Genomic DNA, 16,361 nt, shown 5'->3' with positions numbered 1-16,361 from the left:
AAGCCGGAACGTCCCGCTCGCTGCTGACGACATGAGCAGGTAGCGGAAACCCTGGTGCGAGTCGTGAACAAGGTGCAACGACGAGACGACGGCCACTAGCCGGATGCCGGCCGCCTCCCGCCGGCCGCAGAGGTCAACAAACGACAGCTGTCCGGCGCCGTTGGCCATAACGGCATAGTGCGCACCGTCCCATGCATCCCACCAGATCAGCGCGCTGGGCGCAGTTCGTGACGGCGTGCCCGGGCGCTCACTCACACTCCCGGCGCCGAGACCAGTCCCGGTGCTGCTGGGTGCCCCGGTCCCGAGCTGTGACGCCGGCATGTGGGTGGCGGCGTCCGACGGCGCAAGCGCCGCCAGCGCTGCTCCGTACGGGTCACGAGCGGCAGCGCGGGCGCGAGCTGACTTATGCCCGGCACCCTTAGCCCGGGCGCGGTCAGCGGCCGGCGACGAAGTGCCGATGGCGTCGGCGTAGGCCTGCAGCGACGGGAGTGACGCCGTCCGCTCGCGGATCTGCGGCGTCTCGACCGGCTCCGGCTCGAGCTCCGACCCTAGCAGTGCGGCGCTTGGCCCACTTGTTCGCACAGCACGAGTCGCGCCCGACCCACCAGCCGTATCAGGCGTGTCGGCAAAGGCTGCTGGCGGCGCGCCCACGATCTGTTCAAACAGAGCCGGAACAAGAAGCGCCATGACTGGCACCAGAGTCAGCGAGCCATCGACTCCAGCCACGACAAGCCACATAGCAATGGGATCAAAGGTGAGCGCAGCAATACCAGGTGTAGTCGGCCATGGAATGCGACGTGAGAGCGGTGCCGGTGCTGCCAGGCCCTGATACTGGACAATGAGAAAGCCTGTCGATGTGGAAGAGGAGGGTGGAGGGTGGTGAGGAGAAGGGGGATGGAGGCAGGGGAAGAGGAGAGGGAGAGGGGGAGGGGGGGGGGGGGGGGGGGGTTAGAGAGCACGTCTTATAGAAATCGTACCATTGCTTGTGGCGGCTGCGGTAAAGGCGTGTGAGTCGATGCCTCCGCGAGCGACGACGGTGAGGACGGGCATGGCAGCAGCAGGACCATCGGTAGCCAGGGCTACCGTTGGTGAGCACTGGAAGAGAGGGAACGAGTACACAGAGCTTCGTCGGGATGTCGAACCATCCATCCCGCCCTCTCTACTGCCTCCGGTTGGAGTGGTAGTCATCCCGGGTGGGGCGAGGGTGGCAGCGGGGTGGAGAGCGGTGGTCGGACGGGTGTGTCACTTGCGTCACGTGGCGCTGGCGGTGTTGGCTTTGGTCCGATTTGGGTCAGCTGAGAGGCCCCCAACAGTCAGATCGATGAAAGGAGGGGGGGGGGGGGGGGGGAGGAGAAGAGGGCAAACATCGCACCCTCTACTGATGTCGTGTGAATACATTAACTAGAGATCGTCCCGGGTACGGATGCGGCGGATGAGCTCCGAGGTGGAGATGCCCTCGGTGCGCGGGAGGACACGTGTGATGCCCATGGCACGCGGGACGCGGTAGTAGATGTCGTCTTCCGTCTCGTACTCGACCGAGTGGACCACGAGGTGGATGTGGTTCTCAAGGATGAACTCTTCAGAGAGGCCAAAGCACGGCGAGTCCGGAATGACTCGGGTGGCGAGGCCCGAGGCGCGGACGGCGGAAACGCGCTCGTCGAGCGACATGACCGGGGTGCGGTGCTTGTACTGGTTGACGGAGGCATCGCCGACGACACCAACGATGAGGTGCGAGCCGAACGAGAGCGCAGCGCGCAGAACGCGGAGGTGACCGTAGTGCATGAGGTCGTAGACGCCGTCGACGTAGACGTTGATGACGGTGGTAAACATCGGGAGGTGGGTTGCCTCGCACACCTCCCAAAAGATGAGCACAAAGTAGGCGCCAGCGAGCGCGCCACACACAAAGTGGTCGAACGAGCCGACCATAAAGAAGACAACCACCCACGGGTGCAGGTCGCGGCCGGCCATCTTGGCCACAACCACGTCGGTGGTGAGGACCGAGAGCATGGCACCGTCAAAGATGATGGCATGGAGCGAGACGTCGCCGGGCTCGATGAAGAGCGAGGCGTTAAGCCACGAGTGAAGCGACGGCATCAGGGCCCCGTAGAGGAGGCAGAGCAGCATGCCGTTGCGGGTCGCCGACCGCTCGCTGGGGATCGCAAGTACGGCGTAGACAGCAACGCTGACAACCAGGACGACGTAGACGCCAAAGGCGACAGCCTCGAGCAGCGCATCGGTATCTTGCAGCAGCTCCAGCGCCCGAAGGCGAGCCGCCTCGACGTAGGCGACCTTGGTAGCACCGACGGCGACCGAGATGTCCACGGTGGCAGCCCAGTGGGCAACAGCGTTGATGCTCGGAACGAGGACCGCGTCAACCGCGTGCGACCAGGCCGCGGCAACGGCATCAACGCCAACAATGGCGCGGGTGGCGACAAAGGCGATGATGGCAAAAAGAGCCTCGCCCGGGCCGGTGGTGAAGCCCCAGTGGAGGGTGCCGGTGGCGAGGCCGCGGAGATGCCAGAGCAGATAGGCAAGGCCAAAGGCCTGCGACATGTACCACAGCGTGGAGGTTTGGGTGACCCCGGCGACATAGGCGAGGGTAAGGGCGAGGAAGATGCCACCGAGGTTGGCGCAAGCGTAGTCGAAGAGCTCGCCCAGCGGCGAGTCGTTGCGTGTGGCCCGGGCGTGGCGGCCATCGATGCCGCGAGGCACTGGTAGGCAAAGAGGAGAAACGAGGCAATGGCAGCCGTCATCTTGGGCGCCGTCTCCATGTGCAGAACACATAGATAGAGAGCATGACAGACACAGAGGAGGCCAGCCAAGGTGAGCACATTCGGTGCGACCGTCGCCGGCACGAGTCGGACAAGCACGTCCCACAGAGGGCCAAAGACAACGTCCGTAAGTGTCCGTCCCTGGGACCGATACCGCCACTCGCTCAGTCGCCGCTTCTGTGGGTCCGTCAGAAGGATATCCACCATTGCTGAGCCTTGTTGGAGTCGTGTGTGCCGTGCGACGGGGGTGCCAAGGCAAGCAGCGGCGTGGTCGTGGGGGCTGGGAAAGGGTGTCTGGTCGGATCGTGTGCGCGGGCGACACGCGCTGGTGACGGTGACTGCCGGGCAGGGGAGGAGAGCAGGTTTTATGGCTTTCGCCGCTTGGACCGTCGCGCTTTGGACGGCGACGACGGATCATGGCCGATGGTTCGCTTGCGCTTGGCTTTGGCTTTGGCCTTGGCCTTGGCCTTGGCCTTGGCCTTGGCCTTGGCCTTGGCTTTGGCTTTGGCCTTGGCCTTGGCATCGCGCACGGCTTGGCGCTCGGCTCTCTTACGAGCCATGTACATCTTGGTCTCGGCAAGGGTAGTGTAGGCAAAGTTGGAGGCGGGGCGCGGCCCCGTCTCGCGCTCGGCGAGGTAGCGGGCGGTCTCGATGTTGTTGCGGATGACGTGGAGCTGACGCTTAAAGAGAGCCTCAGAGGCTGCGACGTTGGGCAAGTAGCCGACGACGCCCGAGAGGGCGCTCGGTGGGAGGACGCCGCGCGATACCAGCGGCGGCTCGTTGACCAGCGCTTCGGAGGCGGCAGACATGGCGGCGTCGCGGGTCGAAGGCTTGGTGGGCAGGCAGCCGCACGACTCGTGGCCGGAGCATACATGGGTTGACGCCGCGGCGAGGATGGCAGCCGTCGAGACCCGCGGGCCCTGTCGAATCGGCCGGAGATACGCCGCCAGCTCAGTCTGGGCGTGCGCATCGGCAGCAGAAGTTGGAGCGGAGCGCTGCACGGCAGGCGGTGCAGGTGCAAGCGCCTCGGACGTCATCGACGTCGCAGACGCAACCTCCGACGCCGCCACAGACGACAGCTCGGACGCAACTTCATCCACAAGCTCGCCGTCCGACTCCAGATTTGAGATGTCGAGGACCACGTTGCCGCCCCAAGCAGGCCGGGGCCTGGCGACGACGCCGGCTCAGACGAGGCGTCATCGAGCTCGTTGATGTCGAGGACAATCGCCGGCGCCGGTGACGATGAGGTGAACGACGACGAGGCCGACTCGCCGGCGTCCGAGCTTGCATTCGGAGTGGGTGGCGGCGACGCTGCGCTCGAGCCGGCGCCGTCGTCGGTTGGTGGCAAGGTGCTCGCGCTGCCGCTACCGCTCGACGCTGCCCGCGAGCTCGAGTCTACCGATGGAGGCGGTGAGGAGTCCGCTGAGGCCACAATCTCGACAGACGATGCCGAGGCCGAAGTCGAGGCCGAAGCCGACGCGACCGACGGGTCAGCTGCTGGCGCGGCTGCCGGCTTGAGCCACTTGGATGCACCGGCCGAGCGGGCCGAGCTCGGCGCTGACGGACCGGCATGGCGCTCCCAGGCATAAGCCGGTCTGGAAGTGGCAGAAGAGGTCGCCGAGGCAGCCGATCGGGCCGACGCGTTGCCGGAACTGCGTCCGCTGTCCTTTAGCCACCACTTGCCAGAGCGCGGAGCGTCAGCATCGGCGGCAGCGGCCGTGCCGGCGGCAGCGGTGGCATCGTCGTCGTCTGCCAGAAAGTCATCAAGAGTCTCTGCCTCGTCAAGAACAGACGAGCGGCGTGAAGATGCGGTCGAGGAGCGGCGGGAGGATGCAGCAGACGAGGCTGAGCCGCGGGGACGGAGCCACTTGCTCCCACCGCGGGCAGCCGGCGCAGACGACGGGCGGGAGGCGCCTGCGGGTGGACGGAGCCATGAGGAGGTCTTGCGTGGCTTGTTGGCTTCGGGCGCAGCCATAGTGACGACTGTCCCACGCAGCGAGGCGTCATCGAGCATGGACCGTAGCTCCATGGCCCTGTGCCGACCAAGAGGAGTGACTGTTGTCTGTGGGATGGGGGAGGGGCGAGGGGCGGTGGGGGGGACGGGGGGAGGTTGGCGCCAAACAGTCCAACGATTAATTGATGGTGTGAGCCCATGATTAATCAATGGTATGGTGTGAGCCCATGATTAATCAATGGTATGGTGTGAGCCCATGATCAATCAATGGTATGGTGTGAGCCCATGATCAATCAATGGTATGGTGTGAGCCCATGATCAATCAATGGTATGGTGTGAGCCCATGATCAATCAATGGTATGGTGTGAGCCCATGATCAATCAATGGTATGGTGTGAGCCCATGATCAATCAATGGTATGGTGTGAGCCCATGATCAATCAATGGTATGGTGTGAGCCCATGATCAATCAATGGTATGGTGTGAGCCCATGATCAATCAATGGTATGGTGTGAGCCCATGATCAATCAATGGTATGGTGTGAGCCCATGATTAATCAATGGTATGGTGTGAGCCCATGATCAATCAATGGTATGGTGTGAGCCCATGATCAATCAATGGTAGGGTGGATGAGCCCATGATTAATCAATGGTATGGTGTGAGCCCATGATCAATCAACACTGTGCCTACAGACGATGGTATGGTGTGAGCCCATGAGTCAATCAATGGTATGGTGTGAGCCCATGATCAATCAATGGTATGGTGTGAGCCCATGATTAATCAATGGTATGGTGTGAGCCCATGATCAATCAATGGTATGGTGTGAGCCCATGATTAATCAATGGTATGGTGTGAGCCCATGATCAATCAATGGTGTGAACAAAGGTGTGCCTATGGTTTATCCCCCTTCCATTCCCCACACCCTCCCCACACACCCCCCACACGCCCCACCCCCTTCCCATCCACCTCACTCTCCACCGCACCCATGACCTCGCTGCGCGTCAAGCTGGACGCCCTCGGCTACCCAGAGGCAGAGAGCCTGCATGTGGACGGTACGTAGAGCACAAGAAGCCGGCAGCAGTACCGGCCCCGGTTTCTATCGGCCAGAGCAGGGGGAGGGGGCGGGGAGACGGTGGTTGGCAGGACAGACTCACTCATACGACACGGCTTACAGATGACGATGGTGTGCGCCAGCTGCTGATCTGGCTTGAGGCGACAAAGATTAGACGGTACTCGGTCGAGGAGCGGAGCCAGCTGGTCGATGCGCCCCTGGACGAGGCGTGGCGGGCGTATCTGGCTGCCCTTGATGCGCCGTATCCGCCCGATGCCGGCGCTCGTGCCCAGGCGCTGGCGTGGGTCGTTGGTGTTGCTATCTCGCTCGAGTATGCTGATGCTGTTGCCCGGGGTGCCATCGATGCCGAGGCTGACCCCGGGACCGAGGTGGTCGCCATGGATGAGGAGCGCCCGGGAGCTGCCGTCGCTGATGACGCCTCGCTCCTGGCCGACGACGCCATAGTTGGTGCCATCCGCGCCCTTGCCGCTGCTCTGGGCATGCCAGCCGAAGGCGAGCCGCTCGACACACTCCGCGCCGCCTGTCACGCCGTCCATCGCCGGTTCGGTGCCTCGGGCGCCGCAGCCTCGGCCGCCGCCCTCGACGAGCTCACCGAGGCCGAGGCCGTCGAACTTGCCACCAACATGGAGAAGACCTTCCCGCTCGGTTTTGACACCGGCGATCCGCTCGTCAACCGCGCCGCTGCCATCCTCAAGCTCCTCTACGTCCACGACCTCCGCGAGCTCCAGACCCAGATCAACGAGCTCATTGTCGCCATCCAGAACGTCACTGCAGACCCAAAGACCAACTCGAAGCTCGGCAAGGTCGGCCGATAAGCGCCCACCTCCTCCCCTCTCGCTCTTCCCCGCACGTAGAACCTTCTGTAGCATACAACCAAATGACCAGAGCAGGCACCCACCGTTCCACAGCTGCGATGGTCTCGTGGCTTGTTGGGACCATCTTCCCGCTTCCCGCCCTCTGCCGACCCTCGACCATCTGCATCGCATCCACTTGACGCCAACCGAGTCGCCGCCATGGGATTCTCCCTCGGTTCGCTGCTCTACGCCTCGCTGCTCCTTGTCAACGCTCTAGCCATTCTCCATGAGGAGCGGTTCCTCCAGCGGAGTACGCAGCACCTCTTCTTACCCTTCCTTGCCTTCCCCCTAGCCACCCATGCCCTTCCCCTTCCCCCCGTCCCCCTCACCACACACACACACACACACGCACACACACACGCGCACATACATACATACACACATACACACACACGCGCACACACACATACACACATACACACCCGCATACACACACACATGCACAAACCCCCCCTCCCCCTCCTCCCACCACTCACACATGCCATCGTCCTGTCTCTGATGTCATCGGGCCAGTCGGCTGGGGAGTGACACACAACGCAGATCCCTCGGTCAAGGACCAGATCTCCAACCTACTCAAGTCGGTCCGCATGCTACTGCGGAGTACGTCCATCGATCTCATCTTGCTCTCATCTCCCTTTCTTCCCCCATCTCCCTCTCATCTCACTCATCTCATCTCCCCCCCCCCCCCCCACCACCACCACACACACAGTCCCGCTCATCGTCGTGAACATCATCGTCATGGCCTACGCCATGATCCTTGGCGCATAGTTCACCTGAACTCGCAAAGTCATGGCTATCTTTGTGTCAAAGAGTGCCTAGGAAGCAGTGCGAGGCTGCAAGCGCAACTACCGGGAGCATGAGGTTGTCGATGAGCTCCGAGGCGGCTTCGTAGACTGCCACCGTGGTGTTGAGTCCTATCAGCACTAGTGCCTCATTAGCTGCCGGCCAGCTCCCACTTCCGGCCCGCCATACTGCTGCACACGCTGCGCTTCCGGCCACCGCAGCAGCTGCGGTTCCCTGTATGCTCTTACGCGAGCCGGGCCACTTGATGCTCCCGTATCGCGTGCCTACAAATGACGCGGCGGCGTCGGCAACGCCCAGAACAACCACGCCCAGCGTCGTCACCACTGCCTCGACACCGTCACTCGCCGCCGCCCCTGCCGTTCTGTGAACCACCAGTGGGAGCGCACAGCCAATGAGCAGGTAGCTATGCGTCACCACAAGCACGCCCGAGTCGCGATCGTCGATGAACTGGTCCAGCACTCCGTCGAGCCAGCTCCCCACACACACGCCAAACACTTCCACACGCAGCACTCGGACCGTTTCTGCAACCACAAACATGCACATCGCCGCCGCGTACGCCAGCACCATCCATTCGCCGTCGACAAGTGTTGGACCCGTGAACAGCACCACAGCGAGCCCATGATACGCCTTGCGCACGTCGACAAGCGCAACGTCGCCGCCCAGCAGCCGCGGCAGCACAAACCCAAAGAAACACCCCAAGACCGCCAACCACGCTGTGACAATGCCCGGTTGTCGGACCACTCCCTCGTTCACCAACCAGTGTCCGAGCCCGGCTTCGCCCACCCGTGGATCTATCACACTCACTCCGCCCACTACTGCAACGCTCAGCGTGCCGCCATAGATCAGGAGCCTCAGCGATGCGGCGCTTGATGACGCCGCTCGGCGCCCGCTGCGTACAAGTGCCGCAATCAGCACCCCAGCAGCCAGGCCTGCTACCAGCACTCCCGCTACTGCCACTAGTCCAGCTACTACCAGGGCCGAGTCGATGCCAGCGACCACTCCTGCGCCCAAGCTCCCCATCCCCGCCGAGACTACCAGCGCCTCGCCCAGCGCCAACGATCCAACAGCAGACCACGGCAGCGAGGCAGCGCAGACCATGGCGCAGCCCATAGCAACGCCCGACCACATACCCAGTCCCGGCGGCGCCGCCAGACAAGGCATCGCCGCCATCGCTGCGTACCCGACCGCCGCCACCCACCGCCTCGGCGCCGCCGACGTCCACGCCGCCGCCACCACCGCGACACAGGCAGCAAACGCCGCCAGCCCACCGCCACCACCGCCACCACCACCGCCAGCCGCCACCACCACCGCCCACGGAAGGAGTACGCCGGCTTGTCCGCCGTCAGCACGCGGCTCCGTCCGGCGAGCCCATACGGGTGTCGCCGGGCTCGGCACCGACGCAAGCACCGCGCTCGCCACCGCACTCGCCATCAGCACCGCCCAACACCCAGCCTCTCCTCCTTCCGCACTCGTCCAGGTCGCCCACGCCGCGAGGCCCCATGCCACTGCAAGCTCGGCCCGCCACATGGCTCGCTCTGCCGATGAGAGAGGTTTATCGACGGCCGCTGTCTCTCCTCGCACCGCTCGGCCCGCAGCTACAGGAGCTGGTCCGCCCCAGCTTGGAGAATGGCTGCCGGATCAAACGACGACTCGGAGCCATCGTCATCATCGAAGGCCTCAATCGTGCTGCCAGCCATGTTGCTCTCGCCCGGTGAGAGGATATGCTCTTCGAGGTCGAGGTCATCAGACAACAGCTCGTCGAGCCCGGAGAGCTCGTGTGGCAGCCGGCCCGATGAGACTCGCGCCGGTGTCGTTGCCGGCTGGCGGCCTGAACGCGCTCCCGGCCGAGTGCGAACTCGGATCCGCTTGCGAACACTTGGCGTGTCTGTGCCCTGAGGCTCCGCCTCAATCTGCGGATCCGGATCCAGTGAGACGGGCGGCGGCGACGGTGACGGCGACGGCGACATGCCCCAGGTCGTGGGCGTTGCCATCGGCGACGGCGACGGCGACCGCGAAGACTGTAGCTCCTGCTCCCAATCGTCTCGCTGGTCCAGCGACAGAGACTCGAACGGCTGCGGCTGAGTCGGAAGCGGCCGTGCTGGCGGATGCGGATCCAGATTTCCGCGAGCATATCCGCTGCTAGGCTGGGCCCTCAGCGTCTTCTCGGCGACCGTGAGCCGCGCCGACAGTGTCTGGACCTCGATTTGCAGAGAGCGGACGTCGTCGGCAACTTCACGGATCGTCGACTCGACAGTAGCGGTCGAAGCGCCGGCGTCGCGTGCGACGTGCGCAGCCTCGTCAGCGACAGCCAGCGCTTCACGCACGTTGTCGGCGATGGCGCCGACCTCGGTCTCGAGCGTGTCGAGGCGGAGTTCGGGTGAGGCACCAAGCGAGCCATCGCTGCTGATGAGACCGGTTGCTTCCATCGGCACAGGTGCAGGCTTCTGGCGCGCCTCTTCGGCTGCTGACTCCAGGCACTGGACCCGCTCGACGAGCTGGGCGCGATCGTCGTCAGCCACCATCAGCGCATCCTGTAGTGTCGCTGTAGCGGTTGTCGCCGACACTGCTCTTTGCTCCAGTTCCTCACACCGCGCCTCGAGCGCCTGTATGCTGTCTGCCACGTCGTTGATGGCGGACGACGGCGCGGCGGTCGACGCTGCCGCCGCCAGGCCAGTCATGTGTGCGGTGTGGGTTGCTAGACGCGCATCCAGCGACGCTGACAACTTGTCGGCCGAGTGCGCCGCAGCAAGGAGCTCGGCCGAGACCATGGCCGAGAGCGATGACACTGTTGCTGAGAGCCGCGCCACCTCGGACGACGACTCGCTCGACGACTCGCGAATGGTGGCGATGCGCGCCTCCATCCGCGCGGTTGTCGCCGCCAGCATCTCCTCGACTGCTGCCAGCCGACCGGCCACCTGCATCGACTCGCCCAGTCTGGCCTGCGGTGTCGCCCTCTCGCCGCTCTGACTGCCTGTCGCCGCCCGCTCGCGCTCGCCCCGCGCCATCGCCACCGCCCGCTCCACCTCGCCCATCGCTGCCGACGCCGTGTTCATCCGCGAGTCGAGGACAGAGACTCGGTCGCCGAGGCGAGCCAGTGCGTTCGCCTGGGCATCTAGCGCAGCTTCAAGTGCACGCTCGGACCGGAGACGAGCCTCGGACTCTGCCATGATGAGCGCGTGGAGGCGGGCGATCTGGTCATGGACGCCCGACGTCGCTGCCAGCGACTGCCCGCCGCCGCCGTCGCCATCTCCACCACGACCAACTGCCGACGACGAGAGCGACGACGAGAGTGCCGAGAGCGAGAGCGCCAGTGAATCAGCCCGGGACCCATCACCGGCGCCGACTCGGGCCGAGCTGGTCAGCGGCGACGGGCGCTCGGTCTTGGACAGCGAGGCATTCAGCACACACTTCCAGCACCCGCAGCCAGCACGACACCTGCGCGACATAGAGAAGAATGAGGGGGAGAGACAAGGACGGGTTGGTTGGACTGCCGGTTGTTGTCTGCTGCAGACGCTGCTAACTGCTGCTGTGTGGCCTAGTCTTGTCCTGCCGCCGCCCGCGCGCAACTTCAGGCGCCAAAGGCTAAACAGCGAGCCGTGTTCGGCCGCTCGCGCCGGGACCGGGTCGGGACACGCCCGACTCTGCCCATCACCCTCACTCCCGGCCACTGGCGACAATCATCATGTCCATGTTTGTGTGTGTTAGTCCATGCGCAAGGTGCGCGACGAGTTGTACGAGCCGAGCGAGTTGACATCGTAGGTGGAGCGCCGCTTGGCGGGCTCGAGCTGGGTGCCCTTGCCGACAGACTGGCGCCGGTCGTCGGGAGCCGCGCCAGAGCCCGTAACATAACGAGTGAGGCCGCGGCCAAAGTTACGCCAGCACTGGAAGGCAACGCCACAGAGGATGACGCGAAGAAGAATGGCAACCACGCCAGACGAGACGAGCTGGCCCCGCGGCAGCTTGTCGTAGCCCTTGTTCTTGACCGTCAAGAAGCGCACAATCTTGAAGATGATGTACGACGGCTCCAGTGGTGAGAGGATAAAGAACAGGTACATGGCCGGGTTCGACTCCTGGCGGACGGCGAGCACGACAATGATGGTGTACGCAATGACCAGGAGCACCGCGCAGATGTTGAGTGCAAACTCGGGATCGTCAGTCTCCAGAGCAAGCGCCGTGTTCTGGGCAATGAGGATGATGGCGAGCGCAAAGTCGAGCTTGACCAACGTGACCAGAATGAGGTATGTCCGGTACAGCGCCCGCATCCGCGGGTCCGCGCCCACCTTCTTGTACACCGACCACCCGAACTCAGAGTACACCTTGAAGCCCAGGAAGAACACAGTCACTACACCCAGGAAGAGGACCGTAAACTGCGCAATGAGCAGCCCGTTCGAGATGTCGCCCACAAGCTGCACAAATGCGTAAATGCACATGAGGACTGAGAAGAGCAGGAAGGTCACAAGCTGGATCGAGTTCTCAAACAGCACCGCGTCCCACGCAAACAGTACAAAGAACACCAGTGAAACAATGAGCAGAATCGCATACACAATGCGTGCATCCCGCTGCGGTGTGTCCGGCTCGGAAGAAATGTCGTCGATAATCGCAATGACCACCCCCAACAGAATCGCAGACACCACCATGATGACTGCCAGGAAGACCTTGCCCCAGAAAATAATGTCCCGCAACCTTTGTGCGAGGCCCTATGCCACAAACCACGTCCGCCTCTCCATGAGTCCCCCCCCCCCCCCCTTGCCCCTCCCCCTTTCTCCTTCCTACTTCCTTCTCCATGCCTACACGCCCCTCCGCCTCGTCTTCTGCCTCCCCCTTTCCCACCCCCCCCCCCCGCCATGCCCAACAACCGCATGCGAAAACTCGACGCCAACGATGACACGCCCACACACCCCCTCCCTCCCTCGCTCCCCCTCGGCCACCCGCATCCACAGGACGGAACAGACATGCCTATGTATCACAAACCTTACACAGGCCGCAAAAACAGCAGCACCTTCCCCTGGACCGTGCCTCTGCTCCGCCTGCTTCGTCCTGGTTGCGGTACGCGCTCGCCTTCCCCTTCGCCGCCGCCACACTTGGCGCCGGACTTGGTGTTCGATGGGCGAGACCATAGCACACAAGAAGGCACACGACATCCCGACGACAGCCTTGGCTTTTTACCCTCCCTCCCCCTCTTTGTCCCTGCCTGGCTTCCCCTCCTGTCACAAGAAACAGCTACCGCTACATACCATTGTTCCACCTCCCCCGGAAACGCCTTCCTCCGGTTTCTGTGCGAGTCGAGAGGTACTAACCTACGTGTTTCTTCCCCCCCCTCCCCCCCCCCCTCCCCTTTCTGTCTCGGCCGAGACACACACTGCGCCACCCCTGCAGAACCCTAGCGTTTTTCCCCTAGCCCAACACGACTTTTTCAACGTGTGGGCGTGGTCACGTGAATTGGGCAGTGGCTTGGAGATCGTGATAAGGGCGGCGAGTGTACGTAGACTACGGGGAAGGCTACGCAATCTGTTGTCGAGTCCGCTGGCTCCCACGGTAGGCTACAGGGTGGGACGCCGGCCGCCGGCGTACGCCACGCGCACTGGCCTCCTCCACTCCTCGTCCGCGTGCCGGCAGAGGGTTGCAGACAGACTTGCGCCATCAGAGGAACAAGTGCTGGCCCGACGGGGCCTGCTGCGGAAAAGCAACGTAGTTGCCCTTGTCAACATCCTCAGGATCCAGCAGGACGGTGGCCTCGTCGTCGGACGAGTCAAAGTATGTGGCCGAGTCTTGGACCGACATCGCGCCCTGCGGGGTGTGGCCGGGGCAGAAGCAACGGCGGACGCGGTAGACAGCCTCGAGCTTGGCGCGGCGGAAGAGGTAGCGCACCTCGCGGTTAAACTGCTTGGCGCGCGGATTGGAGAGCGAGAGCGCGTAGACAAAGTAGCCGATGACAATGAGGTTAAAGGTGAGGAGCAGGAGCGAAATGATGGCGCCGCCGTCGATGGCGATCCAGTCGACCTGGATGATGAGGCCGGCGGTAAAGGTGACTTGCAAGGCGTAGAGGGTCATGACCTCTGCAAAGTTCTGCGTCTCGGTGTTGTACGGCCGGGCCGAGAGCTGGAGCACGATTGAGAGCTGCAGGACAACGATGGCGAGCAGCGGGCCGACAAACGAGTGGTGGTTGGGCACAAAGAGCGCGATGACGAGGCAAAACTTGCGGGCCGTGACCACCAGCTCCCACCAGTAGTAGCGCGACGAGTACATGCGGTACGAGAATCCGAGCATCGAGTACATCCACGGCATCTTGAGGTCGTTGCGGAAGCGGTAGAGGAGTCCGCCCATGAGCAGCGGCACGCCGGCCATGTACACCACCATGACAAAGACGGCGGCAACGACGAGCCGCGAGTGCGCGGGTGTGTCGCACTCGGCGTACGGCGCAGCCCGGACGTACGACCGGCCTGTTGCCGGATCGCGGATGCAGGGCAGCGGAAGGAGGACCTGCCGCGCCACGTTGATGTAGTTGGCGTTGAGGAAGAAGAACAGGACGTAGAGGCCCTTATACAGCCACTTACGGACTTGATCGGCAAACGACTCGAGGCCCGACGGCGCTGCCTGATGCCAGGCCACGCCCGAGCAAAAGACCAGGAACGAGATAAAGACAAAGATGAGCGGCTGGATGGTGGCGCCCACAAAGTACGACTCGTAATCGAGCGACTCGATGAGGCACTGAAAGCCGAGGAGCTCAAAGTTGAGCGGCGAGAGAAAGGCATAAAAGCCAAGCAGCGGGCTCGACCACGCAATCGAGTCGAGGTACTTGTACAACGAGGTTGTTTGCAGGTAAAAGACGAGGATGGTGATGACCGACTTTTGCGAGGCGCCGACGCCCGAGAGCCGGTAGCAGAGGAAGAACATGCCGCACATGCACACAATGTACCACAGCAGCATCAGCAGCTGGACAACCGGTGTGCACTTAGCGCACTGTGGGCCGCGCGGGTAGTAGCCCGGCGAGCACTGGGCGCACATCCGCCCGTGGTAGCCTTTCGCGCAGGGAAAGCCCTCGACGCCATACTTGCCGACGTCGCTGAGGTCGACATCAATCGACTCACACGGGTTGTGCAGCAGCGACGAGTTACGGCACTCGAGGACGAGAGCGTCGGCGGCAAACGGGTCCGGCGAGAGCCAGTGCCCGTCGAGGACGGTGAACCGCATCCCGCCGCCGCACACGAGCGAGCGCGGGCACGGCCGACACAGGTTGCCCACGCCGTATGAGCCAGTGTCACACTTGCACTCGGTGTAGTTGTAGTACGTCGGCGAGACAGTGAAGAGGCCAGCCGACGGCGACGAGGCAACCCACGACGGGCAGTTGAACTTGGCATGGTTCGTCCCGTTGTACGTCCGCACCGAGGCGCCCGGCCGGAGGAAGCTCGGCATCGTCGGCACGCCGTCCTGCCCGAGTGCGCCGCGCATCCCGGTGTTGCTGCCGAGGTCCACCGACTTGAGGTACTGCATTCCGCCCATGCAGTTGGGAATCGAGCCCGTGAGCTGGTTGTCGGCAAACGAGGCGATGATGAGAAAGCCGGCGTTGCACAACTTTTCCGGCAGCGTTCCAGTCAGGTTGTTCTGCGAGAGGTAGAGGACGCGCATGTTGTACGACGCCTTGGTCGCTGTCCCAAACAGATCCTGGATAGCCTCCACCGAGCCATGCAGGTGGTTGGCGTCGAGGTTGAGCGAGGTGAGCGGCGCGGCTGCCAGCGAGGCCAACGGAACAAGCGTGTCGTTGAGCTCGTTGCGCGAAAAGTCCAAGAAGTTGAGCGTCGGCAGGACATCGGCTGAGAGCTGAGGGAGCGCACCGGAAAAGTGCTGGCAGCAGAGATTGAGCGAGAAGAGCTGTGAGAGGAGCGAAGTGCCTGCGCCCGGGATGGAGCCCGACAGATGGTTCGACGAGAGATCAACAAACGAGACCTGCGAGCCGAGGAACTTGAACAGGTCCGGCGGGAGGGTGCCTGTGAGGCCGTTAGAGCTGATCGAGAGGTACTCGATGGGCGCGAGAAAGTCGGACTCCAGAAGGGCGTCGAGCGAGCCGTGCAGTAGATTGTTGGAGAGGTCGAGGCGAATGAGCGCAGGCAAGTCCCCAAACAGCCGCGGCACCGTGTCGTTGATAAAGTTCTCGTAGACCACAAACTCGGCAATGGACGGCATGGCCGAGAGTGACGGCGGAAAGGTGCCTGTGATACCGTTGGTCGAAAAGTTGGCCGCAGACAGGTTTGGTAGGTTCGAGAGCCAGGACGGGAGCTCGCCAGTGAGCTTGTTGAACGAGACGTCGAGCGTAGTGAGCGCCGTGCATCCCGAGAGGTCCGGCAGCGAGCCGTTAATAAAGTTGTGGTATAGCGAGAGCGCCGTGAGCTGCGCAAAGCTCCCAAACGTTGCTGGCACCGTGCCCTCGAGCTTGTTGTCAAACAAGTTGAGGACCGTGATGTTGACATTCCACATCGACGGGATCGTGCCCTGCAGCCGGTTGCTCGAAAGGTCAACGTGGACGAGGTTTGGCAGGCCCGCGAGCTCGTGCGGAATGTACGAGTACAGCATGTTGCCGGGGAGATAGACTTGGCTCAGCTGCTGGAGCATGCCCAGCTCCGACGGGAGCGAGCCCACTAAGTTGTTGCTTGGCATGTAGAGGGTGATAACGCACTGGTGCGAGTCGCAGATCACCCCACGCCACTGGCAGTGATCCGGCCCGGTCATCCACTGTCCGTCGCCGCTGCCCTGGTTGTCCCAGCCGGATCCGCCCGTGACGTTGTAGAACGTGGCTAGCGCAAACTGCTCCATCGACGGCGAGCAGAGCGGCGGCGGTGGTGGCGACGGCGGCGGTGGCGGCGATGGTGGCGGCGGCGGCGCAGGAGGCGGAGGCGGCGGAAACATAACACCG

General features: G+C 63.3%; 7 protein-coding genes across 7 annotated transcripts; 2 read left to right on the top strand and 5 right to left on the bottom strand.

Annotated features, from left to right (window-relative positions):
* Positions 1-133: 133 nt before the first annotated feature.
* On the bottom strand, positions 134-1,213 carry AMSG_08829 (uncharacterized protein; the record flags this gene model as incomplete). Its single annotated transcript, XM_013899134.1, has 3 exons — positions 978-1,213; positions 186-848; positions 134-147 (listed from the first exon to the last, which is right to left on the bottom strand). The coding sequence occupies exons 1-3, from the start codon at positions 1,186-1,188 to the stop codon at positions 134-136; spliced, it is 888 nt and encodes a 295-aa protein (XP_013754588.1). The 5' UTR covers positions 1,189-1,213.
* Positions 1,214-1,401: 188 nt separating this feature from the next.
* AMSG_08828 (cholinephosphotransferase 1) lies at positions 1,402-2,978 on the bottom strand (the record flags this gene model as incomplete). The annotated part of the gene is made up of 2 exons (XM_013899133.1): positions 1,402-2,711; positions 2,801-2,978. 2 exons carry the CDS (start codon positions 2,976-2,978, stop codon positions 1,402-1,404), a joined length of 1,488 nt encoding a protein of 495 aa, XP_013754587.1.
* A 158-nt stretch (positions 2,979-3,136) lies between these two features.
* Positions 3,137-4,800, bottom strand: AMSG_08827 (uncharacterized protein; the record flags this gene model as incomplete). Its single annotated transcript, XM_013899132.1, has 2 exons — positions 3,137-3,938; positions 3,962-4,800. 2 exons carry the CDS (start codon positions 4,798-4,800, stop codon positions 3,137-3,139), a joined length of 1,641 nt encoding a protein of 546 aa, XP_013754586.1.
* Positions 4,801-5,708: 908 nt separating this feature from the next.
* Positions 5,709-6,688, top strand: AMSG_08826 (uncharacterized protein; the record flags this gene model as incomplete). The annotated part of the gene is made up of 2 exons (XM_013899131.1): positions 5,709-5,775; positions 5,898-6,688. The coding sequence occupies 2 exons, from the start codon at positions 5,709-5,711 to the stop codon at positions 6,608-6,610; spliced, it is 780 nt and encodes a 259-aa protein (XP_013754585.1). The 3' UTR covers positions 6,611-6,688.
* Positions 6,689-6,792: 104 nt separating this feature from the next.
* AMSG_08825 (uncharacterized protein) lies at positions 6,793-8,158 on the top strand. Its single transcript, XM_013899130.1, has 3 exons — positions 6,793-6,899; positions 7,163-7,249; positions 7,359-8,158. The coding sequence occupies exons 1-3, from the start codon at positions 6,809-6,811 to the stop codon at positions 7,415-7,417; spliced, it is 237 nt and encodes a 78-aa protein (XP_013754584.1). The 5' UTR covers positions 6,793-6,808; the 3' UTR covers positions 7,418-8,158.
* On the bottom strand, positions 7,454-8,581 carry AMSG_08824 (uncharacterized protein; the record flags this gene model as incomplete). The annotated part of the gene is made up of 3 exons (XM_013899129.1): positions 7,454-7,563; positions 7,681-8,197; positions 8,351-8,581. 3 exons carry the CDS (start codon positions 8,579-8,581, stop codon positions 7,454-7,456), a joined length of 858 nt encoding a protein of 285 aa, XP_013754583.1.
* A 467-nt stretch (positions 8,582-9,048) lies between these two features.
* Positions 9,049-12,090, bottom strand: AMSG_12205 (uncharacterized protein; the record flags this gene model as incomplete). The annotated part of the gene is made up of 2 exons (XM_013899150.1): positions 9,049-10,888; positions 11,189-12,090. 2 exons carry the CDS (start codon positions 12,088-12,090, stop codon positions 9,049-9,051), a joined length of 2,742 nt encoding a protein of 913 aa, XP_013754604.1.
* Between the last annotated feature and the right edge of the window lie 4,271 nt (positions 12,091-16,361).

This window comes from Thecamonas trahens, assembly GCF_000142905.1.
Source record: "Thecamonas trahens ATCC 50062 unplaced genomic scaffold supercont1.48, whole genome shotgun sequence".
NCBI lineage: Eukaryota > Apusomonadida > Apusomonadidae > Thecamonas > Thecamonas trahens.
Note: the sequence above shows the minus strand (reverse complement) of the source record. Positions and strands in the feature narration are given on the sequence as shown.